Source organism: Microtus oregoni, unplaced genomic scaffold, assembly GCF_018167655.1.
Source record: "Microtus oregoni isolate MIOR12 unplaced genomic scaffold, Mior012 000022F_ref0000154, whole genome shotgun sequence".
Taxonomy (NCBI): Eukaryota; Metazoa; Chordata; class Mammalia; order Rodentia; family Cricetidae; genus Microtus; species Microtus oregoni.
This window is the reverse complement of record NW_024543081.1, coordinates 31,411,558-31,437,085: the sequence shown is the minus strand read 5'-3', so window position 1 is coordinate 31,437,085 and position 25,528 is coordinate 31,411,558. Positions and strand designations below refer to the sequence as shown.

Genomic DNA, 25,528 nt, shown 5'->3' with positions numbered 1-25,528 from the left:
CACAAGGCATGGCAGGGACGAGTTAGCTCTGAGAATGGCATACATGTTCTGCTGGGTCCCTCCTTCTCCGCTAGTCCACCAGAATAAGCTGTCATGAAATTCATCCATCAATACCTGTTTAAGTCTACGATGTATTTATGTACACTTTGAAAGGCTAAGTAGAACCTGGTCACGATTTCTATGTTGTTTTCCCGAAACTCTTCGTCTAAATCCTGTAGCTCAGGTTTGGCTTCCAGTTTGCTTTCCCAGAACTCTGGACCCTAAGAAGGAAAACACACTTGTGTTAGAAGTCATTAAAGGCCTATTGGCTGGAAACTGCTCCAGGGTGCCTTAACATTACACTCTAAGGTTCTTACGTAGCAGAGCAACAGAAGATGGCCATGCAATCCTAGAATGTAAAAGCCTATGGGTGAATCTCAGTCAAGATGAGCATGCTTTTAAATGTATTTCAGGCACTGCACTATGTTATAGGTTGCTCTCTGTAAATGTTGTGTTAGGACTTTCCACCACACAGTATCCTTCCTTTCCCTTTGGTTGAAAAGCTGTCTTTTCAATGCTCCATAACTACTTTCCTATTCAAGCCCCGCGGCTCCCAGAGAACAGCTGCTTTTTTGTTTTTGACAGGAATACCAAGGCCACTGGGAAAAGCACCTTAAAATAGCTGAAGTCAAATATGATGTCTCCGTATCTCTGCTGGTCAGCCCGGTCTTTCAGCCGGAACACAGCTGGAATGAACTCAGACAGCCGCAGCACCTCGGCAATGATGGCATTGCCGCAGGAAACGATCCTCAGGATTGCCTGGCCACAGAGGTTATTCTCAGCCAGGAAGTCCAGCATCGTGACGGCGACCCACTTCTCCACACCACAATGGTGGGAATGATTAATGGCCTCAGAGCTGGAGTCTGTGGATCATGAGGGGAAGCCAGGACCGTAGACCAAATGGCTGATCCATTAAAAGAACCTGTATTGAAAAAAGAAAAGTTAACTTTTTTTTTAAAGAAATGTGTGTATATGCTTTTGAAATACATATACAACCCAGGAAAACTATGTCAATGAGCTCTGGTATGAGGAGAAGGCGTTTATTCCCCAATATTCGGGGAGAGATGAATATTGGTGGTGTTAGGTCACTTCCTTCTTTCTTCCCTTTTACTCAGTTTAGGACTCCAACCTCTGGAATGACATCAAACTCAGGGAAAGGCTTTCCTTCTCAGTTGAACCCCTCTGAAGACACCCCTAAAGGCAGATTCACAGGTGATTTCAAAGCCGGTTGAGAATAAAGGTTAGCACCACAAGGACCTTTGTAGAACCACACCACTGGCCTCTCTTCCAGCCTTTGCTCACTTCTCATGGAAAAAGACGGAGGGTACAGCTCATTTCTGAGCCGGCATCAGGGCTACTGGGCTTGTGCAACCTAGTGTAACCTAACTGCACAACACACCCTGCTAGGTGATATTTTCACAACTGCAAACATTACAAGTCAGAGACACATCTGGGTATATCATTTCGAGGCATTTATCCAAGACACAGCAATACCACTTTTGGGTATATATCCAAAGGATGCTCAATCATGCCACAAGGACATGTGCTCAACTATGTTCATAGCAGCATGGTTTGTCATAGCCAGAACTTGGAAACAACCTAAATGCCCCTCGATTGAAGAATGGATAAGAAAAATGTGGTACATTTACACAATGGAATACTACACAGCAGAAAAAAATGACAGCTTGAATTTTGTAGGAAAATGAATGGAGCTAGAAAACATTATTTTGAGTGAGGTAACAGACACGGCAAGACAATTATTACATGTACTCACTCATAAGTGGCTTTTAAACATAAAGCAAAGAAAGCCAGCCTACAAACCACAATTCCAGAGAACTTAGACAACAATGAGGACACTAAGAGAAACTTACATAGATCTAATCTACATGGGAAGTAGAAAGTAGAAAAAGACAAGATCTCCTGAGTAAATTGGGAGCAAGGGGACCTTGGGGGAGGATTTAAGGGGGAGGGGAGAGGGAGTAGAGAAAAATGTAGAGCTCAATAAATATCAATAAAAAAAGAAAAATAAAAGAATTTCTTGTCAAAGGAACTTGTTTTTAAGAACAGCATTGTTGTCCCAGAGGACAAAAGATGGATCTATTTTTATCTTTTCATAAAACCTCAGTTACATAAAGAAGAAAGCAACGATCTCAAATTCCGAATGGATGCTCTTCCAGAAAAGTTCTGGAATAAGCTTGATCACTGCAGCCTGATTCATGACTCCTTAAGAACACTTAAGGAGAACGTCCCTGGTTGTGGATGGGAGCAATAAAACTCCTTCACTACTCCACATCTATACAGAAAATCAGGAGACCAACTGTTTATTTTCCTATCATAGACGAATCATGACCCATTAGAAGCCGCCCCCCTCCCACAAAGAACTTTAGCATCATACCTTAGGTGAGTGAGGGGCATCAAAGGGCGTGAGAAGAGACTTGCCCAAACTTAAAGTGAGTGACAGAACTTTTATTCAACCCTTTCGCTCGTGTAGAAGCCTTCATGTCAGTGACTACTCGGTTTTCTCGAGAGCAAATGAAAGATCAACCCCATCACCAGGGCACCGCTTCGAGAAACTTCCACACTCAGCTACGGGCTACGTAGCTGAGCATCACCCCTAATGCTTCAAAGATGCGTTCAAGAGAGATTTCCATTAAGGCGTAGGCGATGGCAAGGATGCAGCCCCAACCCTGCAGGACCTAGGTTTCTCCGCCCCGGTGGCTCCGGGGACAGCACCCGACGCGGCCTACGGGAGCTGAGGGGAAAGGACCTCGAAACTGCAGGCGCGCCTCTGACTCACCTTTCAGCCGTCCGACGCTCGCCGCGCAGACTGAGGACCCGGGTCCCTCTCTCCAACCCCAGAGATCCCCTAAAGGGTGGAGCGGAATCCTGGTTTCTGCCCTGGCTTTCCCCAACCCATCACATGACTTGCGGGGATAGGCCCGGGCCAGGCATCATGTGATCACTAGCGGGCGCCGACTGATGACGCAAAGCGCGCGCGGGGCGTTTCAGCCACTGGAGTAGTGGGCTGAGTAAAGGTTTTGGAGTCTGGCCTTGCGACGTTCAGGTAGATGCAACTGAGCTGCCAGGTAAATATCGAAGAGGTACCGCGATGGGGGAGGGTTGGCGGGCGTTGTCGCCTCCTTCTGAGCCCCTGGGACTTGGGCTGTGGGCCCGGCCCTTTTCACCCGCAGCAGCGAGACGGAGGCAGGTTCCCCCCCCCCCCCCCACTCCCCCCCGCAGCCTCTCATCCTTCACCTCTGTGTGATTAAAAAAAAAAAAGAAAAGAAAGAAATCTGGTTTGAACTGACTTTAAAAGCAGAGGCTTGAAGAGTTGGTTGAGATGTACTCAAGACCACAGGTGCTATTTCGTTTCTGCAGGTAGAGGTAAGTTGTGAACTACTGCCTTGATGTGAACGAAGTCGGGGGCTCACCTTGTTGGGCATGGGCAGACCTGGAAATGGCCGTAGTTTTTGTTGTTACTTTGGTGGACTCAGCAAATCCTTCCTGACCTCTTCGTTTTCGTGGGTCGTTTCGCAGCTAATTTCTGTTCCAGGTTAGGGAGGCCCCTGAGTAAGGGACTGGCAGATGTAAGCAAATAACTGGCTTTGTAGGAGAAATATGTGGTGGGAACTGTGATGGCAAGGAGACGGGAAGGAGCCACGGGCGAGGGAAGGCTTGAAGGGTGTGTATGTCTATGCTGGCGTGCCGGAAAAGGAGACACAACTCTGTTGAAGTTGCCACCTTGGGTTTAAGGGAGGTTAGGGGCCGAGCTTCGTCTTTGTTGCTCAGTGCCTACTACGGTGCTGCACAGAAACATGCAGAGCAATGTTGCCCTGTTTACGTGAATAACTGGCATAATTGACAGCAGCTCTTCCAGGAATATAAGGGAGCTAAAGTGGTGTCCTGAGCCTGATTAACTTGGTGAGACCCCAGGAAGCGCATGACTCTGTTGTAGATTGTCTTGGAGGCTATGGGTCCTGGGAACAAAAAGATCAACGTTATTGGAAAGAGGTTCCGAGAAGAGGTTGAAGTAAATCAGTGTTTTTGTTTTTGTTTTTTTTTACTTTTTAAAAAAGATTTACTTATTTATTATATATACACAGTGTTCTGTCTGCCTGCATGCTAGAATAGGACACCAGATCTCATAGGTGGTTGTGAGCCACCATGTGGGTGCAGGGACTTGAACTCAGAACCTCTGGAAGAGCAGCCAGTGCTCTTAACCTCTGAGCCATCTTCTCCAGCCCTTATGCCAGTGTGTCTTAACCTAGGTGGTGATGATGGTATGTTTTCAGATGACTCTTTGTAGCGAGAGACAGATGCACATGATAGGATTGTATCAGTATCCCTGGCCTCTGCTCCGTGGATACTAGTCCATGTCCCTCAAACTAAAAATGTCTCCACATGGTGTTGAATATTCCCTGCGGGTGAGCCCCCAGGTCCTAACAAGCCAAGGCCTGAGGACCAGTGTTAGAATGTTCAGATGTCTATATCAGATACTATGTCCCAACAGTTTAAAACTTTTGTCTTTCAATTTCAGAGGCTGAGAATTCCAAGGCCGATTTACCATCAGATTGAGTGTCTGTTGAAGACCTGTTTTCTGTTTTGTAAATGGCATGGCCTTGCTGTTTCCTTCAGTGGTCGGGAGGGTGGGAGGAATGCAAGAGAGCTCTCTGAAGCTCCAATTTTTTAAGGGGACTAATTTTGTTCTGGAGGGTGGATCTCGTCACCTCCCCGAAGGCCTTATCTTCTTATACCACCACTTTGGACAGCAGGATTTCAACATAGAAATTGGGGCTGAGGACCCAGACATTCAGACCTTAGCAGATAGGTGAGACTGGGGGAGGGGAGAAGTGAAGAATATATACATGCTGGGGGTGTGGAGGGGATTCGCAGTTGTGAATGGAACTCTAGACAGCTCACAGGAAAGATACGGGAAGCGATGAGAGGCTGAAGGCATGTAAGAGAGGATGCTGATCCCCGAGGAAGGGATAAGGACTCCAGTGGTGGCCTGGGAGCTGGTCCAGTGAAGCGGGAGGTGTGGGAAGCCTGGCAGACGTGCCAGTAAGGACAGGGAGAAAGGATTTGGGGACATGCCTATAGGAGAGCTTGGCCGCCAGCATGAGCACAGAAGCATGGGACATTCTCAGAGGGGAGGTGGGAGGATTTTTTTTTTTTTTTGATTTTTCGAGACAGGGTTTCTCTGTGGTTTTGGAGCCTCTCCTGGAACTAGCTCTTGTAGACCAGGCTGGTCTCGTACTCACAGAGATCCGCCTGCCTCTGCCTCCCGAGTGCTGGGATTAAAGGCGTGCGCCACCACCGCCCGGCTGGGAGGATGTTTTTAAGATTAAAGAGAGAAGATGTCTTTGGTTTGCTGTGGAGAATGGTGTGGGGGAGGAGCGGATCGGTGATATAAAAAAGTAGGGAGGATTGCTGAGAGAAGGAAGGAGAAGGTCTAATTGTAAAGTGGAGGTGGTCTGCCTAGGCACAGTTAGGTCACTCAACAGGAGAAAAAAAAAACAAAATGCAGAAACTGAGGCTGGTAGGGTGGAGGGAACCTTTGTGGTGGTTTCTGTTTTCTCAGTGAAGTAGCAATCTGAGTCTTCGGTGCAAGTGGGCGAGCAAACATCAGGAGTTTGTAGCGTCAGGTGTCATGGGTATTTCTAAGCCAGGGCTGTGGGCTGGGCATGACTACCATCTCAGCATTTGAGTGGCAAGAGTATTGCTCTGAGTTTGAGGCCAGTTGGGCTATATAGTGAGACCCTGTGAGGAACCAAAGGCAGAAATAGGGCCCATTTTCTGTACAAGAAAAACTCAAGTAGATGCCTAGAGAGTTGTATGCTCTTTGCAGCTGTCTGTGCTGTGCATTTTATATACCTTTTCCTCATTGTGAGGGCTAAGTCAGGCATTTTATCGTCCCTTTATTGTACAAGTAATCTGTGCTGTCTCCATGGCGTATTTGCCCGTCTGGCCCCATGAACTGGAGAGCTCCCAGGGAACAGAAGCTGAACATTTCTGGGGCATAGAACGCTGCCTGGCATATGGCAGTTTTTCCACTGAATTAGAATAAACCAAGTAGTACTTGAAAGTAAAAGTCTTGGAGTATTTACCTTGAAAACCACTGTGTCCCCATGCTCAGAGAAGTTGCCTGGTCTTTAGGACGATACTTCTTGTTTGTTAGACAAGTTGTTTGAATCAGCAATTGTGGTATTGTGACTATTTATGTTAACCTGATACCACTAAGGTAAAAGCCAGCGCTTTAGCCCCCTGTGCTCTCCCCCTTTTCTACCCTGTGTTTTTAAAATGAGCCTTAGAATATACCTGGTGAGAGCCGGGCGGTGGTGGCGCACGCCTTTAATCCCAGCACTTGGGAGGCAGAGGCAGGTGGATCTCTGTGAGTTCGAGACCAGCCTGGTCTACAAGAGCTAGTTCTAGGACAGGCTCCAAAACCACAAAGAAACCCTGTCTCAAAAAACCAAAAAAAAAAAAAAAAAAAAAAAAAAAAAAGAATTTACATGGTGAGACCTTTAGTTCCTATTTGGAATAAGGGAACAAACCCAGTTGAAAGCAGTAGTGGAGAAGCTGCAGTGACAGCTGAGGTGTGAAACGAAGCTGGTTCTGTGAGAGGAGGAAGTGCTGGAGAAAGGAAGAACAAGAGTGAGTTCTGATGCAGATTGTGGACCAGAAGCTAGATCGCACCACCAGTGTGGCCTCTTCCTTCGAAGAGGAGCGAAGGACTTGCCAGCTGGCCTCTTGTCCCATGAGCCTGAGTTCATCTTCTGTCTCTCTGAGTCCCAGAAACCATTTTCCCTCATGGTGCCGTGCAGCTTTAGCAGCAGCCTGCTTGCCATTTAAAGCCAGCACGAGTGCTGCACTTTTCTAGTTGTTTCAATGGAGCAGATCTCAGGAGGCTCCCGAAAAAAGCCAAGATGTCTATGTAGACAAGGGGTCCAAAGCTTAAAGAGTTGGTGTTTAAAGGAATAGATAAGGGAGTATTTAATATGAGGGTAGTAACTACAACTATAATAGATAAACCGCTGTGAGGTAAGATGTCTATGTAGAAATCCTGCTTTTACTGAATCTGAGATAATTGCAGGTGCAAATCTATTGGAACTTAAGGAACTATCAAAACCAGATTTTTTTTTAAGAGTTCAAAATGCATATATATATATATATATGGTAAGTTAAAAGCTATAGATTTAAAAAATTTATTAAGCTTTATTTTCTTTCTTGTTGTAAAAGGAAATATGTCATGGACAGTCTTTATCGTCTATATGTGTTAGGCTAGTAAGAACTGGGTTTTGTAGAGTTCTTTGAAACATCAAGATAGGGGGTGTTCTCCTTCTTAAAAACTGAAGATAGTTCCCGTCCCCACATTATATTGCGTGTGTGTGTTTGATGGCCTTGGTGTTCTCTGGGCACTGCCTGCAGGTAACTGGGTAGCACATGGATACTGAGTGCAGTCATCATGGAGTGTTACGGCTGTGCTCTTTTCCCATAGGGTTTTTTCCTGACTTAGAACTCTTCTCGTTGTGTTTGAAATTTTAGGTAACAATTTCAAGATGCCAGGGCGTTCCAGTACAAGTTCAGGTTCCACTCGTTACATATCCTTCAGTGGTGTGGAGTCCGCTCTCTCCTCCTTAAAAAACTTCCAAGCCTGCATCAGCTCTGCAATGGACACAGTTTCTAGTGTTGCCCTGGACCTTGTGGAGACTCAGAGTAAGTGATATGTAAAACTCACTCTGTGTGTGTGTGTGTGTGTGTGTGTGTGTGTGTGTGTGTGTCTGCTCTGAGGTAACGGTGTGGTTGCATTACTCTGGGGATGCCCTTTGCATGTTCTTGAGATAGGCATTTAATCCTCTGGACACATTTTCTCATCCTATTCTGTAACCTGGCGTACCATGCAGTGCAGTTGGCCTCCACTCAGAGGTGCCCTAGAAGTTCCTGAACAAGGGCAGTAAGGTTCCTGACGGAGCACATGCGATCTAAAGTTCATGATGTACGTGAACCAGAAGGTACGCGAATGCGCTGGCTCACTGTCACTTTCCGTTGGTTTACTTTACATAGTTCATGCTTGATCATGCTGCACATAGGGTCCGCAGATGCCAGGGACACCAGCAGAGGAAGGCCTTCCAGGAAGAATTCTGCTTGGTGATTTTTAAGTAGAAGATTTTGAACAATGCTCATTCCTTTTTGGGGCTAGAGTTATTATTACTTTTTGATGTATTGAGAGCCAGGGGAGTGGCGTAGTATCTTTTCTCTTTTTCCTTAAATGGTTCTATGTTTGAACAGTTTGTGTTGGGCTTTGACATGTTTTTCTCTTTGCCTATGCCTATCCTGATTGAGTTTTAAGGATCTAAGTGTCAAGTTGGAAGAGTTTCTGTTGCTATTTCTTCATGTATTTCCCGCTCTCCAGTCTCCTTTCCTTTTACGAGTCAATTACATGTAGATGAGATTGCTTGATATAAATCACATAGGGCTTGGTTTTGTGTGTGTTTTTTCCTATGACTTTGAGTAGTTTCTGTGCTGTGTTTTTAAATTCATTTGTCGTATTGTGATCTGCTGTCAATTCTATATAGTGAATTTAAAATTTCTGGTAACTATGCTGTTTCAACAACACAACAGGATTAAATGGAACCTTTTGTGTCCACTTTTCCATTTCTCTTTTTGTCATGTTCTTGTTTTCTTATTCATTTTTTTAAGTTTTATTTTTATGTTTTCCTATTCATTTTTAAAGATTATTATATATAGGCCGGGCCGTGGTGGCGCACGCCTTTAATCCCAGCACTCGGGAGGCAGAGGCAGGCGGATCTCTGTGAGTTCGAGACCAGCCTGGTCTACAGAGCGAGTTCCAGGACAGGCTCCAAAACCACAGAGAAACCCTGTCTCGAAAAACCAAAAAAAAAAAAAAAAAAAAAGATTATTATATATAATAGGCACATAAATATATATTATATAATATGCCAATATAACATATAATCTATATTATCAGGCTTGCGTTGTACATCTTGCCAGCCCCTTCTCCATCCTGGAGTCGGTGAAGCATGGTTTTGGTATCTGTTTTAACATCATTGCCTGTCATTGCTGTCCTTTTCTCAGTGTCCTTCTAGTCTGATTTCCTCATGTATATTATGTTGCCAGTTCAAGTTTTGTTGTCTTCTGTCGTAGTTGGCTTCCTTAGCTGTCAACCTGAAACAAACTTGGAGACACCTTGGAAGAGGTAGCCTCATTTGAAGAATTGTCCTGATCAGACCGGCCGTGTCTATGAAGCATTTATTCATTGCTAATTGATGTGGAAGGGCACAGCCCACAGTGGTGGGCCTGGACTGGACGGGAAGAGTGGCAGAGTAGGCCGGGAGCAGTGTTCCTGCATGGCTTCTGCTTCACACTTCTGCTTTGACTTCCCTCGATAGACGGACTGCAGCCTCTGAGTGGAAACAGACCCTTTCCTTTTTTAATTTGCTCTTGTTTGTGGTGTTTATCACAACAATAGAAAACCGACGAGTTTTTTATTTTTTATTTTATTTTTCGAGACAGGGTTTCTCCGTAGCTTTGGAGCCTGTCTTAGAACTATTGTAGACCAGGCTGGCCTCGAACTCCCAGAGATCCGCCTGCCTCTGCCTCCCAAGTGCTGGGATTAAAGTCGTGTGCCACTACCGCCCGGCTCTAGGCAAATACACTTTTAAAGAGAGTTGAAATTTGTTTTGCTGGGAAACCAAATAATTTGTGGATTAGGTGGCTCTATTTTTAGTATTGATAAGCTTTGTAATTTGGGTGGGTGTAGGGTAGTTGTGATGGCTATTCTTAGTTGTCAACTTGACTACATCTGGAATTAACTAAAACCCAAGTGGCATGGTACACCTGTAAGGGATTTTTTTTCCTAATTGAATCATTTGAAGTAGAAGACCCACTTTTACTCTGGATCTTTTGAGATAGGAATATCCAGCTTTAATTCAGATCATTTGTTGAGGGAGGATCCAGTTTTCATTTGGGCCCACGCTCTGCTGTCAGCCTGTATAAAGGACATGGAAGAAGGAAGCTTTCGCTCTTTGCCTGCTTGTTCTTACTCTCACTGGCAAATCCATTCCTTCACTGGTCTCAGAGCCTACTCTTTTGGGATTTCCATGTATACTGAAGATCAACTGAGACATCCAGCCTCATGAACAACTACTCATTTCTTGGGCCTTCTGTTGGTAGACCACTACTGTTGACTAGCTGGATCACAGCCTGCAAGTTATTCCAATAAAATTCCTCTTGCTACGTATATAGCTTCTGTCTGTCTGTCTTTCTTCCTTCCTTCCTTTCTTTCTTTCTTTCTTTCTTTCTTTCTTTCTTCTTTCTAGTTATAAATCCTGTTCCTCTAGAGAATCCTGACTAATACAGTAGCCTTTAGTAGGGCTAGCATCATGTTGCTTCTCATTTTTCTCTGGAGGTTCAGCAGCTTCACTTGGCTCTGGATGGGTAGAATTCAAGTGTCTCCGAGTCCTCTGCTAATCGTTTGCTTCTTAGCTCCCAGCAATTGTCCTCAGTATCTCAGGATTCAGCACCACACTCCAGGGAATGCCTGGACTGATTCATAGCTTGCTCCCAGCACTCTGTCTTGCAGGCTCCTGCTGCCTCCGCCTCCCTGTGCTCCAGAGTCTTCTCATCCTTTAGGCTGCTGTGCTCAATTCCTCCCTAATTCTGGTCTGGGTGTGTCCTATTGTCTGAAAGTAGTTACAGCATTATTTTGGCCAGCTTTTGTAAATTCTTGAAAAGATGCCCATGTCTATCCCAGTCACTCCTTCATGTCTGGCAGCATCAGTCACCTATGATCTCTTTAGTGATGGCCTTTAGTGTCTTGACGCTGCTCCATCTGATTTGGATCCTGTTCTTGGTGGTGATGGACCTTAGCTTAAAGCTTGCCAGTCCTTACTTTAGAGCTATAGTCAGTAAATATTTATTACATTTTTTTTTTTTAGGGACTGGAGAGAAGGCTTAGTGGATAAGAACATTTATTCTTACGTGGGACCCAGATTTGATCCTCAGCACCCACTTAGTAGCTCAAAACCAGCCATAACTTGAGTTCTAAGAGGTCTGACCCACTCTTCTGACCTTCATGGGCACCAGCCATGCATGTGGTCCACATGTATATGAATGCAGATAACACACTCAAACACATAAAAAGAGCTGGATTTATTTATCCTGATAATTTGGGTTAAATTTGCAGCAAATACTTGGTTTTTTCATATAAAAAAAAGCTCACAAGATGAATTTTGACTAAGTTATATGGAGAAGAAAACCAGGAGCCGAAGAGTCTGGCCATGTGCAGATGCAGTGAGGAGTACCAGTACTGTGTGGAAGATGCCATGAGGGGCAGCCTGCAGTACCAGTACTGTGTCTGTGCAGATGCCGTGAGGGGAAGCCTAGAGTACCAGTACTATGTGTGTGCAGATGCAGTGAGGAGCAGCCTGCAGTACCAGTACTGTGTCTGTGCAGATGCCGTGAGGGGAATCCTACAGTACCAGTACTGTGTCTGTGCAGATGCAGTGAGGGGCAGCCTACAGTACCAGTACTGTGTCTTTGGAAGCACACTTCCCATTTCAGTTACTGCCAGGGTAGCTAATAAACATTACAAAGTAACTATTCTGTGTCTAATCCAGTGCTGGGATTTAAAAAGGACACAGATGAGTATAAAATACTTCCTTCCTTTATGACTTTGCCATCTTATTGGAAGACAGATATGTATTAAAATGCCAGCTCAGTGGGAAATGGATAAGATGTTGCAAGGATGTGGATACTTTGCTAGCGCCTCTGAACTTATGAGGGACATTGCAGACTTTCATAAGGGTACTCACAGATTCTTCAATATTAGCACCAAAACCTGTTAGGTGTTGTCCTTTATATTCAAACTCACATTCTTCATTTCTGGTAGATGCTCAGGTTTCAGTGATCCCAGTTGGCCTGTAATGTCATTCTCTGCGTCAAAAGCACAATGGAAACACAGCCTGTAACACACCCAAGGCACGTCCCTGTTCAGCCGTCAGGGTGTGGAGTAGCAGTGTTTACCTCTGCACGTTTATCTCTGCATCACACTGTATGAAGAGATGTCCCTAACGAAGGAGATGCAGTAAATACAGTAAGCTGTGCTGGTCATCAAGGTGACATTTCTGTACTGTGAGAGAGGATGGAGAGTGACACAGTGACTCCACACTGGTGTCCTTAGGTGCCACCGCTGTGGTTCATGTCAGGGCACCCACAGTATTTCCCCACAAGGCTTTTGTGCAGCCGAAAATACTCCATGCTAAACAACAACAACAACAAACAGCCATGTCTTATAGTTTTTACGAGTACGGTCTTGATCTGTCTACCCGTGGGCTCTAGTCCAGTCTGGTGAGCTGTTTTAGGAAACTGAATTTGAATGCTGACAAGCAAGAGGCGAATGGCGAGAGAAAGTCTTTCAGAGACAAGGCCGAGGGCAACCCATCCGCGCAAGCACTCGTTCATTGGGGGAGGTTTTTTTAAACCATTGAACATTTTGGCTTAATATAATTAAATAGAAGGCATATGTTGTCAATTAAAATGTTACTTAAAATTCAAGAAATTTTTGTTATATTTCCAAATTGTTAGTATAGTGTTCCCTTTTTTACAGGGATTTCCAAGCATTTATAAAAGCCCCAAACTCTAATCATAGTCTATTGTACATTGAATTAGTTCCTCATGGCCTAAGTTACATAAAAATAAAATTACAGACCCTTCCAAAATTTTATAGAAAACAATAGTCTTTAGTGTAAGACATTTTTCTTGGTACTTTTTAAAAATTGGCAAATAAAAGTGGATATTTTGGGGGTACCATGTGACATTTTGATACTTACACTGTACAGTATTCAAACCAGTTTAGGCGTACCTTCTTAGACATTGTGATGGTTACTTTTAACTTGTCTGGTTGACATAGCCTAGTATTACCTGTTATATATTGCATTATATGTACATATAAAATATACATATCATTATATATCGAAATACATTTATTATATATAATATGTTATACAGTTGCATGTTATATATTATGCAATTCTATCCAGACATTAGAAAGGATAGAATCTTTCTTTTATGATTTATTTATTTATTTTTTAAGTTTCATTTTACATACCAACCATAATTCTCCCTCTCACCCCTCCTCCCGCTTCTCCTACTTCCCCCTCCCCCAGCCTACCTCCTGTCCACTCCTCCCAAAGGGTAAGGGCTCCCATGGGGAGTCAACAAAGCCTGGCCCATTAAGTTGAGACAGGACCAAGCCACTTCCCCCTGCATTAAGGCTGAGCATGGCATCTCACCATAGGGAATGGGCTCTGACAAGCTAGCTCATGTACCATGGATAAATCCTGGTCCTACTGTCAGGGCCCCTCAGATAGAACAACCTACACAACTGTCTCCCACATGCAGAGGGCTTAGTTCTGTCCCTTGGAGGCTCCCCAGCTGTTAGCCTAGAGGTCATGAGTTTCTGTGCACTTGGTTAGCTGTCTCTGTAGATTCTTCCATCATGATCTTGACCTCCCTTGCTCATATATTCCCTTCTCCCTCTCTTTGATTGGATTCCCAGAGCTTGGCCTGGTGCTTGGTTGTGGATCTCTGCATCTGGTTCCATCAATTACTAGAAGTCTCTATGATGATATGATGACTGTTGGAATATTCACCAATCTGATTATAGGAGAAGGCCAGTTTAGGCACCCTCTTTGCTATTGCTAGGAGTCTTAACTGGGGTCATCCTTGTGGAAGGCTAGAATCTCATCAACATGGATAGAAATGGAATATACATTATTGAATGAAATAACCAGGTTGGATGGACACTTTGCTGTTTTTTTTTTTTTTTTTTGGTCTGTTTCCCTAGGATTCTAGAGCTGTGGCAGAAAGACCATAGTTACTATAGTCTGATAGTATGTTTTTTGATCTGTCTCCAAGTATGGTATTGATGATAATGACCATAAAGATAAAAGTAATAAGTGAGTTTATTGCAGACTTTCATTGTGCTGGCTGTATGTTTTTATTTGGATCCTCACATGATCCTATCACCAATCCTATGATGTAGAATGAAGTTATCTTCACTTTTTGAATGACAGAGCTCAGACTTAGAGAAGTTAAATACTTTTCCCAGGGACACAGAATTAGAAACTAGTACAGTACAGATTTGAGCATAGGAAAATTACCTCAGTTTCTTCCCTGAGCCATTATCTTTTGTCATAAATGCTTTGTGGTTGCACACACCTTTAATCCCAACACACAAAAGATAGACAAGTATAGATTTCTGAGTTTGAGGCCAGCCTATTCTGTATAGAGAGTTCCAGGCCATCCAGGGCTACATAGTAAGACCCTGTCTAAAAGAAAAAATAAAAATAAGAATAGAAAAATATTATAAAAATACACTGCATGAGATTTTCCTTGAGGAAAAAAAATGTAACTGCTCACCTGTCCTAAGTCTGAGTTCTCCTTCCAGGGGTTTGCCTTACTCCACAAATGGAGCTGACCAGTGAGCACTCTCCCCAGCCCAGACCCTGAACACTAAGGACCTGACATTCCACAGTTTGAATCATCTTTTGAGTGGGAGAGCTGGCCCCGACAGTTGGGACTAGACTCCTTACAAATTTCCAATCTCTTAATTTGCACGTAGTGTCCTGATGGGAACTGTTGGGCAGAGGTTTTCTTATATTGAGTACCCTTTTCCTTTGTTTGGGGAGATGCTGGCTTGACTTGTTCTTGCTCACAGCTGTTTCTGCATCTTGCTTGAGCTGGGTGTCCTAATAAAGAAGCCTCACCTGTATTCCTCAGTGTCTGGACTCATTTCTGTTGTTTGTGAACCGACCAAACTGACGGCAGTATAAAAACAGCTGTTATTGATTTTATTTTTTGAGACAGGGTCACGTGTAGTCCATGATGGCCTTGAATTTCTGTTCTTCCTGCCTCCATCTCCTTATTGAAGGCATGAGCCACCATGCATGGTCTACCTGCTGCTGGAGATGTAACCTAAGGTTTTGTCCATGCTAGGCAAGCACTCCATCTACTGAACTACAACTCCAACAACCGGTACCACGGATGCCTTCGTTCTCATGCCAGAGACTGCACTTTCTTGGCTTTAGCTTTTTCTGTCTTAAAGATAGAACTGAGAACCTAGAGAGAGAGAGAGAGAGAGACAGAGAGACAGAGACAGAGAGTCAGACAGACACAGAGAGAGAGACAGAGAGAGAGAGAGACAGAGAGAGCGCTCAGTAGCCAAGAGCACTTACTCTTCTTGCAGAGAACCTGGATTTGGTTCCCAGCACTCACATGGCAGCTCACATCTGTCTGAAACTCCAATTTCAGTGCCTCTTCTGATGTTCAAGGGCTCCTGCATGCTATCTGTATACACTTGGTCAGACATGCACACGCATGAAGGTAAATACTTAAGAAAAATGGCCCTCGTATGAAGCAGCTGGAACATTTTGATGTCATTATACTGACTTAGGCGGTCTTTGTCCAAGCTTGTTGTGATGGTAGGAGACCAAATCTTTACTTGGCTAAGTGACAGCTGTCAGATTTACGTTTCAATGAATAATCCAGCTGTAGCCCTTTTTGTATAGATGTTCTATAGTGAATAGTATCCAGACTTGTATAATGTCAGGTCCTGGCCAGTCAAGGTTTCAAAAATTTGTAATTTTTTTTGTTGTGTAAAATTGAAAAAAAACACCTTAATTTAATATTTTATTCTTTGACAATTTCATACATATGTACAACATGTCTTGATCACATCCACCCTTAGTTCTCTTGTCTCACTCCCTTTAGCCCCACCACAACACTTTTCCTCTCTGTTAAAAAATCAGAAGGTACGCCCCCCCCACCCCCCCCCCCCGCAAAAAAGCCAGAAGTTCAAGGTAATCTTCAGGCATATAAGGCTTGAACCCAAAAACCCAAAGTCCAACTAGTGCTGTTTGCAGGAGCATGGGCAACCTGCCAGTGGTCATGTCCCTGAAGAAGAATGACCCTTTCTCCTGGTAGCCATCAGTTGCCAATAGCTCTTCATCTAGGGATGGAGCTCATGGGTCCTATCTTGTCTGCACTGGCTTGATCTTGTGCATATTCCTGTAGGAATCCTGGCGAATCCATGGGCGTGCCGACCTTGTCCTTTCCAGAAGGCTGCAGTCGCAGCTTCCTCCCCAAACTTCAGCTCTTGTGTTCTTGTCACCCTGTCTTCCTGTGCTGCCTGACCTTGCAGGGAGTCACGCCTCACTCAGGGCACTTACTTCACTGCCCCGCGCTCAGCATTTGCCTTAGTTGTGGTTCTCTGACTTGGCTGCTGCCTGCTTGCTTCTCTGGCCAATGTTGAGAGCAGTACTGATGTACAGACAGAATCATAAATATTCAGAGAGCAAGTTGACAAGCTGCCTGGCTAGCAAAGCTGTTAGTAGTAAGTTCCCCTTAAGGTTTATAGCCTCTGCTCGCAGGGTTTTGACAAGGTTTCCAGGACCAGGCCTCAGATCCAGTCAGAAAACGGTTGGTTACAGTCGCAGTAGCCGTGCCTCTCCTGTAGGGCCTGCTCTTGGGTAGGCCTGTCGATAACTCTTCTCCCCTAGCAGCTCTTCAGCACTATAAAAGTTGAGAGGAACTTTCCAGGTCAGTTCCAGGCTGCCTTAAATTCAGGCCTTACATGCCTGAGGAGTGCCTTGAACTTTTGATCTTCCTGCCCTGTCTCTAAACTTAGAGACAATGGGCATTTGCCACCATGCCCAGTTTTATGTGTTGCTGTCATAAAGCCCAGAGCTACATGCATGCAAGTCCTTCACTAACCAAGCTACATCCCTTGCCACAAACACATAAGCTTCTGTACTCTTAATTGCTTTGCCTGGTGTATTTAAACCCTCAGAATTTAAGATTATTAACGAACCCTTACCTCACTCTTCTCAGAATGTCTAACTCACTTTTCTGCTCTGGTTGTTGTTTTTTTTCCTGCTATTTATACTTCCTATTTATGCACTGTGCTGTTGGGTTTGTTTGTTCATGTTACTGTCTTTGTCCTGTATAAGCTCCATCTTTATTGTCAGGTCCCCCCCTTCTATTGCTGGTATGACCTCTGTTGTGGTTTGAATGCTTGGTCACCAGGGAGTAGTAGTGGTATTGTTTGAAAGGATTAGGATGTGTGGCCTTGTTGGAGGAAATATGTCACTGGGGGTGGGCTCTCTCCTGTTGCCTTCAGGCTGTAGAACTCTCAGCCTGTGTGCTGCCTTGCTGTCGCCAAGGGGCTAAGGGACTAAACCTCAGAAAGTGTGAGCATTGCCAAGGTCATGGTGTCTCTTCCCAGCAATAGAGCACTGATTAGGACAACCTGGTAAGTAGTTAACACATAGTGTATGGAATGATCTGTTTAAAACCTAAAAGGATAGGATGATTACTATAAAATGTCTCCTAATTGTCTAACTCTTTCATTTATATGTATATCTATGTCAATGGATATTTGTGTGAATCACACATTTCCTATTCATGTATGTACTGAATTTACACACACACACACACACACACACACACACACACACACACACAGAGCAGTGGGCCATTTTGTACTCTAGGAGTTGCCATAGACACTTTAAAAAATTAGGTTGTTATAATTTGGATTATGCGTGCTACTGCCCTCTGCTGGCACTGGTTGCCATTTCTGACTAAGGCAGCCAATAGGAAAATACATTACAAACCTCTTAATGTTCTCGTTGTAAAACTTTCCCCAATACAGCTTGCTGCCTAGGAAAGGACGAAATTCTAAGTGTTTATGAACAAATCTTTTTAAAGTGATTGGAAAAGTTAAACCAGGATTATGGCATAGACATGCATGGATAGCCCCTCCACAATAAAGATTGTGTCAATACTGCCTAGGATGAGGTATAGCATAAGTGCATGCCCACATGCCTGTTTACACATGTTAGTGAACTTTGGGAAAGTGCTATCCACTTGAGATTTTGCAGATTTGGAAATTAGGAAGCACAGACAGTGTTAAGGCTTCTTGAGGTAAATAATGACTGGAGCTTTAGTTGTTCTGCCTGTCAGCTAGAGCTCTTCCTAGTATTCAGAGGGTTTCCTGTGCATTTGTTTGTGTCCCGATTCTGTAGCTGGATTGTTGAGTCTTTGACTGTAGAATTCATGTACAGGCATGCGCCTTCCGGTCTCTGAGCCTGACCCTGGGACTTGTATATTTTAAGTTCCCTGTACATGCTTATTGGGTGAATCAGTCAGTCAGGCATTTAAGGCACTTGAGTGCTGGGATCTAAAAGCCATGCTTGGAGTATCGACTTCACCTGTGGATATGGGCAAGCGCTGCTAACCTGCCGCTCCCTGGCAAGTCGAGAGCTGATTGTTGAGCAGCTATCAGCCCTGCTGTTTGACTCTGCAGCAATTTCTTAACCAACTTTGATCAAAGGCCCCAAACCCCACTGTTCTGGAGTAGTGTTAGAATCGCCTGCTTCCTTTGTTGGTGAAGGTTCCCTGCACCTTGATGTAGCTTTAGCCATGTGGAAGTTCAGCTGTGTCATTGCCATGCGTGTCTTTCTTAATCTTGACCTGGGATAAGCCTCTGGGTGCAGCCAGTTTCCAGGCTGTTGCGGGAAGAGGAGTGAAGGGAGTCGCCCTAGATGAGACAGGCCCATCCGAATGAAGGTGCAGGTAGTGAACGTCACTGAGGGAGGTGAATGCTGCATCCTCGGTCTGTCAGGAAAATAGGCTCACTGAGCTGAAATAACTTAAGCCAGAACACACAAAGGGAGTTTGAACACAATTATTATCTCTAGCTTAGACTCCTTTTTCTCTCTTCCTCCTAGTAGCTGTTGGTGGATGGTGGTAACCCTCGGCATCTGTGTCAGACAGCTTTGTGTCTCCATTACAGAATACCTGGGATAGCTAACTTAGAAAAGATAGATATCTTTGCCTCCTTGGTTTGGAGTTTCTAGTCCATGATCCCTTGGGATCTCTAGTAAGGCAATATATTATGGAAGGCACTCATTATCCCTGCCAGCAAGCAAGAAAGGAGGAAGAAGACTCAGGATCTCAGTTCCCATTCAAGACCATGCCACTAGTGACCTAAGCACTTCCCTCAATTCCCTTCCTCTCGAAGGTGCCATACCTCCCAATGCACCAGCTCTATAATACATCAGGCCTTTGGGAGACATTGATTATTCAAACTGTAGCAACTGCCTATTAGTGATATGCCCAGCATAGTTGGGTGTATTTTGTAGTTTTAAATGTGGTATATGGAGTCTGTATTATTTTATATTAAAAATGAGGAAACCTGAGTTGAAATTTCAATTTTTTGACAGGCATGTGTCTGATGAATGGCCGAAGTGTTTGAACTAGCAAAGCTGAGGTATGGTGAAGGCCCATATTCTATACAGCACAAAGCCTTAGGTGTAAGGGCAGTGATGATGGGGAAGTTGTTAAAGATTGACAAGAGAAGGTTTGAAAAGGAAAAGAGAAAAGCTGTGAGAAATATCAGTATGGGGCCGGTGCACACTTTTAATGCCAGCACTGGGGAGACAGATGCAGGTGAATCTCTATGAGTTTGAGACCAGCCTGGTCTACAGAGTGAGTTCGAGAACAGCCAGGGCCACAAGAGAAACTTGTCTTAAAAATGAAAAAAGATTTGCATTCCCAAGATTCCAGGTACTGCTAATGCCAGGGACCACACTTTGAGAGAGAACATGAGCCAGGTCCCATGCAGTAAGAGACCCGCCACTAGATGGCAGCAGAACACTTCCTAGAGGATACTCATTGGCTGACTGGTCCTAGGTTTCTTGATCAGAGTTTAGGTTGTGTAAAAGATTCATCAGATTATCAGAATTTAGCATTCTGAAGCCTGATCTGCTCCATATACATAAAAATTAAAGATGTTCTGGTTCTTTCAAACCTAGGAAACTAGGAATATTGCCATTACAGTCTTTCAAGATCAGCTCACCTAGAATGAACATTGTTCTCATTCCGTGGACTCCTTTTCAGTTACTCATGCTGTTCATTTTATTTACTGGGGATTGCTGTAGGACTTGTTACAAAACAGAAATATAGGAGCGGGAGAGCTGGCTCAGCTCAGAATACTGGCTGCCCTACAAACATCTGCCAGGGACCCTGTGCTGCCTGCTGGCCCCAAGAGCACTGGGCATAGAGGTTTTGCATATACTTCGATGCAACAAGTATTTTATGTCACACACATAAAATAAAATAAAATAAATAAAGACATCTTTAAAAATAAAGACAATTCTTTTAAAATATATAAAAACAGAACTGGAGAGATGGCTCAGCTGTGAAAGGTTAGGATTATAACCAAAATGTATAAAAACAAATATATATCCTGTAACTCATAAGACAAGTGGAATTTATGCTTCTAAACTACTGGATTTTGATTTGTAAACCTTTAGAATCACCTTAAAATATCTGTTCATATGAAGATTTATAATTTTGTCCTTTTTTCCAGTTGCATTTGGAAGAGTGGTAGAAGGTTAAAAGGTGCCTATGGCTTCCCTCGTCAAAAAGTTGAGTAGTTCCATTTTAAGGAGCTCTTGCAAACAAGTTTCTGCTCTCTTTGCCTGTCCTCCCCTCCTCTTTCCTCAGAGTGTCACTCCCTACTTCCCAGCTGACCCACACCTCCAGGTGTTCTTTCTTCAACCACTGAAACAGCCTAAGAACCGCCATCAGTTTTCCACATGGTGGTGCCTGTACGTGTAGAGGGGATGGCTTGCTTTGTCCTGTACTTGTCTGACTTTGAAATAGTGAATGAGCCACTTTCTGTTTTCTTTGCTTTTTTTTTCATGTTGTACCTAAATACTCTTTGGATTTTCTAGACCCTTGACAATAGATACTTTTTCTATTGGTTCTGTTTTCTTCTCAGATTTTTTTGTTTTGTTTTTTTCTTGGCCTTTGGAGCTGAAGCATTGGTTAGATTTCAGTGACCCAACTGGGTATGAAAAGGACTAACACAGAAAAACTAAATAGGAACCCCTCAATCGGATTAAAAAGCCAGGCGAGCACTACAGTGTGTCTCTGGTCATTGGCAAGGGCTGTGGCGGGCTTATTGCTAAGCAGAGATGACAGGAGAGGCAGAAGTAGAACAGACGCTAGAAGCATTTTTTGAAACACTCTAGTCCCCTTTTAATGACATCAAGTTTTAATGTCTGTGGTCAGTGGAAAGGAGCTTTTATGAGGATGGCATGATTCTGAAACTGGCTTGGTTCTTCTAGAGGTTATTAGCCAGCTTATTTTTTTCCTGCTTCCGTGGCTACAAATGAAGTTATGTGTTCATGCTGTGCATTTCTGTATTGCATTGCTTTTGTGTAGAGTGCAGTCTGATAAATCTGTAGTGTTCACCACATGTGAAATTTGAATTTTCTACTGTCCTCATTTTCAAAAATTAAGGAAAATGGAGAGATTTATAATGCTTTCTTTCACCTACTGTATCTAAAATACTATTTAGGGGCCAGAGAGAAGGCTCAGTGGTTAAGAGGATTGGCTGCTTTTCCAGAGGACCCAGGTAGTCATACACCTGCTTCTAGGCACTATTGTTATTAGAAATGTACATGGTGCCTAGACTTACATGCAGTCAAAACACCCATAAGCATAAATAAATAAAAATTTAAAAATAAATTAAAATAAAGTATTTTATTTGTAATAAATATGAAAGTTCCTAAGGAGATATTTTGATATAGAGAGGGCACTGAAATCAAAATCCTTTAGTACACCAGAGTCCACACTAGTCTCCCTCCTTCTTTATGCTTATTAGCCACATGTGACACATAGTAACACATGAGATGACAAATCACATAGACTATCTCACTTCTCTGTGACAGAGAAAGGTAAGAAATAATACTTCTTAGCAGTTCTGGTGGGTATTCAGATCAAACATTTGGAAGAATGAGACACTGTCCCATTTTCTCCTGTACTTGCCACTTTTGCTGTTGGCATGGCTACTATTTTAGGTTTCTCCCCACATTGTTTAGCCAGCTTAAGATGAAAAGTGCAGCATTTCGGGGGATCCTGTTACATTTGCTTCTGTATGAAATGTGTGTTCATTTGAATCCACAGCTACAGTACTTCATATTTTGTAGCTGATGTGGTAAATCAGTTTCATATGGTGTTGGGCAAGCTGGAAGGTTAAGCCTCTTAACTTCAGCAGCCAGCATATTCTAGTTGCTGTAAACAATTAAGCCTGTCAGCAATTGACCTTGGGAATGCTAATTTGCCTGTCCCTGGGTGCTGCCTCAGGCCCTGGCTTTCTCTCCGTGGGTGGGAGTTATGAACCTGGTTTGGAGAAGAACTGGAGGCATTTGAGGCCAGCTCCAAACAGATGCGCGTCTTGCTTCGTTTTTGCATGTGACCACAGTTGCAAGAGGCATAGTCTTGCATGATATTTTTTTAAGGCCCGTGGAATCAGAGACCAAAGTTGAAAGGCAGCTTCTTTTACCTTTGGATCTGTTCTTGCCCTTTAGTGAGCCCTGATGGTAAAGGTTGATTTAAAACTTGACAGTTTCTCATTGTGATTCTTAGGATTATTAGAAGAGTTGAAAGTCACCTTTTATAACACACTCATTCCCTGCTTAGTGACTTTTACTGACAGGGTCTTACAGTGTAGCCCAGGCTGCCCTCAAACTCACAATCCTCCCGCCTTATCCTCCAGAAGGCCAAGATTACAGGTATATACAAACACCTCTGGTTTTACTTTGTTCTTTGCAGCTATTTAGTGTCTGGTCCAGAATAAGCTGACTAATCGAGAAGAAAGGGGCGCTAGCTAGGGAAGTTCCACCCAATGAGAAGTTCTGCACTGGCAGTGCTTTCTCTGTATGTGGTCCTGAGAGAGAAGAGCTGGGAGAGTATTTAAATTCTGATTTACTGCCACTGTAAACTGGCAACAGCTGCTATGGTCACTTTTACTTGAAGACAAAGATTTCAGTTTTCTTCTGGACTGTGTGTTAGGATTTTGCAGTGAGAAGAGAAAGGGTGTGTTTAAGAAAAAGAAATATTGAGTTCAGTTGTCTTTAGAACAGGGGATTTATTAGAACCATAGCGTGCCCTGTGGTCCAGGCTGATGCTAGAGGCTTTAGTCCTGCCAGACATAGGAAGGTGTCTATTCACTAAGGTTTAAGAGGGAGGGGGAAGTATCATACTGTGTGGAAGCAGGCCTAGTTAATATGTGACCACAGTCAGGTTGCTTTAGATTTTGATTAGCAAAAGGGAGAGGCAGGTTTGACTCTGTGAGGGCTGTGTAAGGGGTGCTGGTTATAGGGGCAGGGCATGGCCCATCAGCTCTTAGCAGTGACTTCTGCGCCTGGGGACTCTGGATTCTAATATAGTGCATGGGCAAACTACAACATGATATTGTACACTACAGAACTGTAGAGTACCACATAAAACTGATCCAAATGTTTATTTGAACCTTTTTGGTTTCAATTATTAGATAATTGTTAACTCTTTTTTTTTGGTTGTTGACTGATCACCAGTTAATTTTTATCCCATGCCTTGAAGGTTAATGGTGTTGTTAGCAGCTTTGGCAAATATGTATGCTTGCAAAGGTTAGGAGCGCTACATGGTAGTAAGTGACATACTTCTAATTAGTAGATTGTCAGTGTGTCTGAACAAAAAAAGAGTCAGGAAGTCCTTCACCTCTGTTTATTACAGAACAACCTGCTAGTATATTCTGTGGAGTAGGTGACTTACGGAAAAGATCGTATGTGTGTGGGTATGTGCACGTGTGAGTGCATGCGCCAAGTCCAGAAAAGAGCACGGGATCCCCTGGAGCACTGTGAGGTGATTGTAAACTGCGTCATGCCGAGTGCTGGGAACCAAACGTCTTAACCACTGGTCAGCCTTCTCTCTGGCTCTGTATTTATGCATCTTGATTATCAATAATTGTCTCCATAGATTGTCCACGTTTCATCATTTCTCTATTCCCACAGCAGTTGGCATTTCCTCTCCTGAACAGCGAGCTATTAACTTGTCCAACCATGATAAACTACTGATAGCTCACCAGAATGTGGTGTCACTGGTGACATCCCTCCATACACACTCCAGTCATAGAGACCTGCTTTAAGTGCCACTTTGTGCGCTCTGTAAACTTCCATTGCTTCCTGGTCCTGTCGAGTGCTGGTGGGTATCTCTCCTCAGTCACAGCTGAGGTTAAGTGCCAGCTCAGCTTGGGTTCCTCTGGGTGTGCTGTGCGTTCATTCATCGGGATGATGGAACACTTCTTTTCGCTGAGATGTTTTCTTGTGTATATTCACACCACTGGACAGACATAGAAGTTTGTCTATGTCTGACACTTAGTTATGTCCTGTTTTGCACGTTTTGGCATTGTGTTCCAAAGTATCTTGGAGTAACCTCAGCTGAGGAGTATCTAAAACAAATATTTGTCGGCAGTGAGCTGCACTTCCTTGATTCCTGTTCTAGATAAAAATTATTCTGTGGTAGTTTCTTCTCATATCTATAATGATGAAAATTTTCTAAACTGAAAATATAAAATAGTGTCTTCAAAGAAGTTGTGGAGAGAATGTCACTTGTGGGCCAACAAAATGGCTCAAAAGGCACTTGCCATGAAGCCTGACTTCCTGAATTTGATCTCTCAAACCCCATTGGAAATGATTCTTGCATGTGTTAGGTGTATGAGTTACTGGGCTATTAATTTCTAGTAGAAACTAATTTTTAAATTAGATGTGAGCCTTAGAAGCTTCCATGCCGTATTATCGACAAATCTTACTTCTGACATTAATCTAGAGTCAGGTACATCTATACTGAAGCTCATGTATTTTAATGATGTATTTTACAGAATTCCTTTAGTTTCTGAAGTTTGTTTCACTTTGTTCATCCCTCTCTACTTGGCAAGTCCTTCTCCTAGTATTATAAAGGTAATAAGGTGTCTTCTACTGCTTGTAGACCTTATTCCAGAAGTTTTCTCTCAACAGCCTTCGGAAAATGAAGTAGACATTTGACAGATGAGATAGCTAAAACCAGGGGGGAAGTCACAGAGTCACAGAGTGGTTTCATATCCCATTAGCTTCTGTTGTGCTAAATTGAATGTATGTATCATAAACACATACACATATTTTGTGTGTGTCAGCTTGTTCTCGACCTTAATTGCCTTTGTATGAACAATATTAGTTAATAAATAATAAATGTAGTTATGGGATATAGGTTATTTTTTAAGAAATTTATTTTGTGGGCATAGTGTTTATTACCTAAAATTTGTTTGATTGGATTTTACATATTCTAGTCTACTTTTCTTTTTAGTCCTTCATTAAATGCTCTGAAACTCCATCAACCTTTTAATTTTTTAAAAAATTTGTAATTTACCTACTCACGGTATTATCTACCCATCTAAAGTGTATAATTTAGTGTTTTTTAGAATATTCATGGATACACAGAACCATTGCCACAATGTTACCTCAAAAACTCAACCCCTGGCCAGGTGTGGTGATATACACTGGTCACTCCTGCACAAGAGGCTAAGGCAGGAGTATTGTGAGTT

General features: G+C 43.3%; 2 protein-coding genes across 5 annotated transcripts in view; one reads left to right on the top strand and one right to left on the bottom strand.

The window, feature by feature from the left end:
• Washc5 (WASH complex subunit 5) overlaps window positions 1–2,989 on the bottom strand; it is a 44,037-nt gene extending 41,048 nt beyond the window's left edge. The window contains exons 1-3 of the mRNA XM_041671905.1: window positions 2,837–2,989; window positions 652–961; window positions 115–260 (exon numbers count right to left, since the gene is read on the bottom strand). Of these exons, the coding sequence (XP_041527839.1) occupies window positions 115–260; window positions 652–837 (332 nt within the window). The 5' untranslated portion in view covers window positions 838–961; window positions 2,837–2,989. The remainder of the gene's footprint in view (window positions 1–114; window positions 261–651; window positions 962–2,836) is intronic.
• Window positions 2,990–3,012: 23 nt separating this feature from the next.
• The window catches only part of Nsmce2 (NSE2 (MMS21) homolog, SMC5-SMC6 complex SUMO ligase), a 205,949-nt gene continuing 183,433 nt past the window's right edge, over window positions 3,013–25,528 (top strand). For 3 of the 4 annotated variants that reach the window (XR_005976157.1, XM_041671901.1, XM_041671903.1), the window contains exons 1-2: window positions 3,013–3,125; window positions 7,585–7,755. Coding sequence is in view for 3 of the 4 variants with exons in the window: in XM_041671901.1 (XP_041527835.1) it covers window positions 7,599–7,755 (157 nt within the window). In the remaining variant the exon portion in view is untranslated. The remainder of the gene's footprint in view (window positions 3,126–7,584; window positions 7,756–25,528) is intronic. The other variant, XM_041671902.1, reaches the window with a different exon arrangement.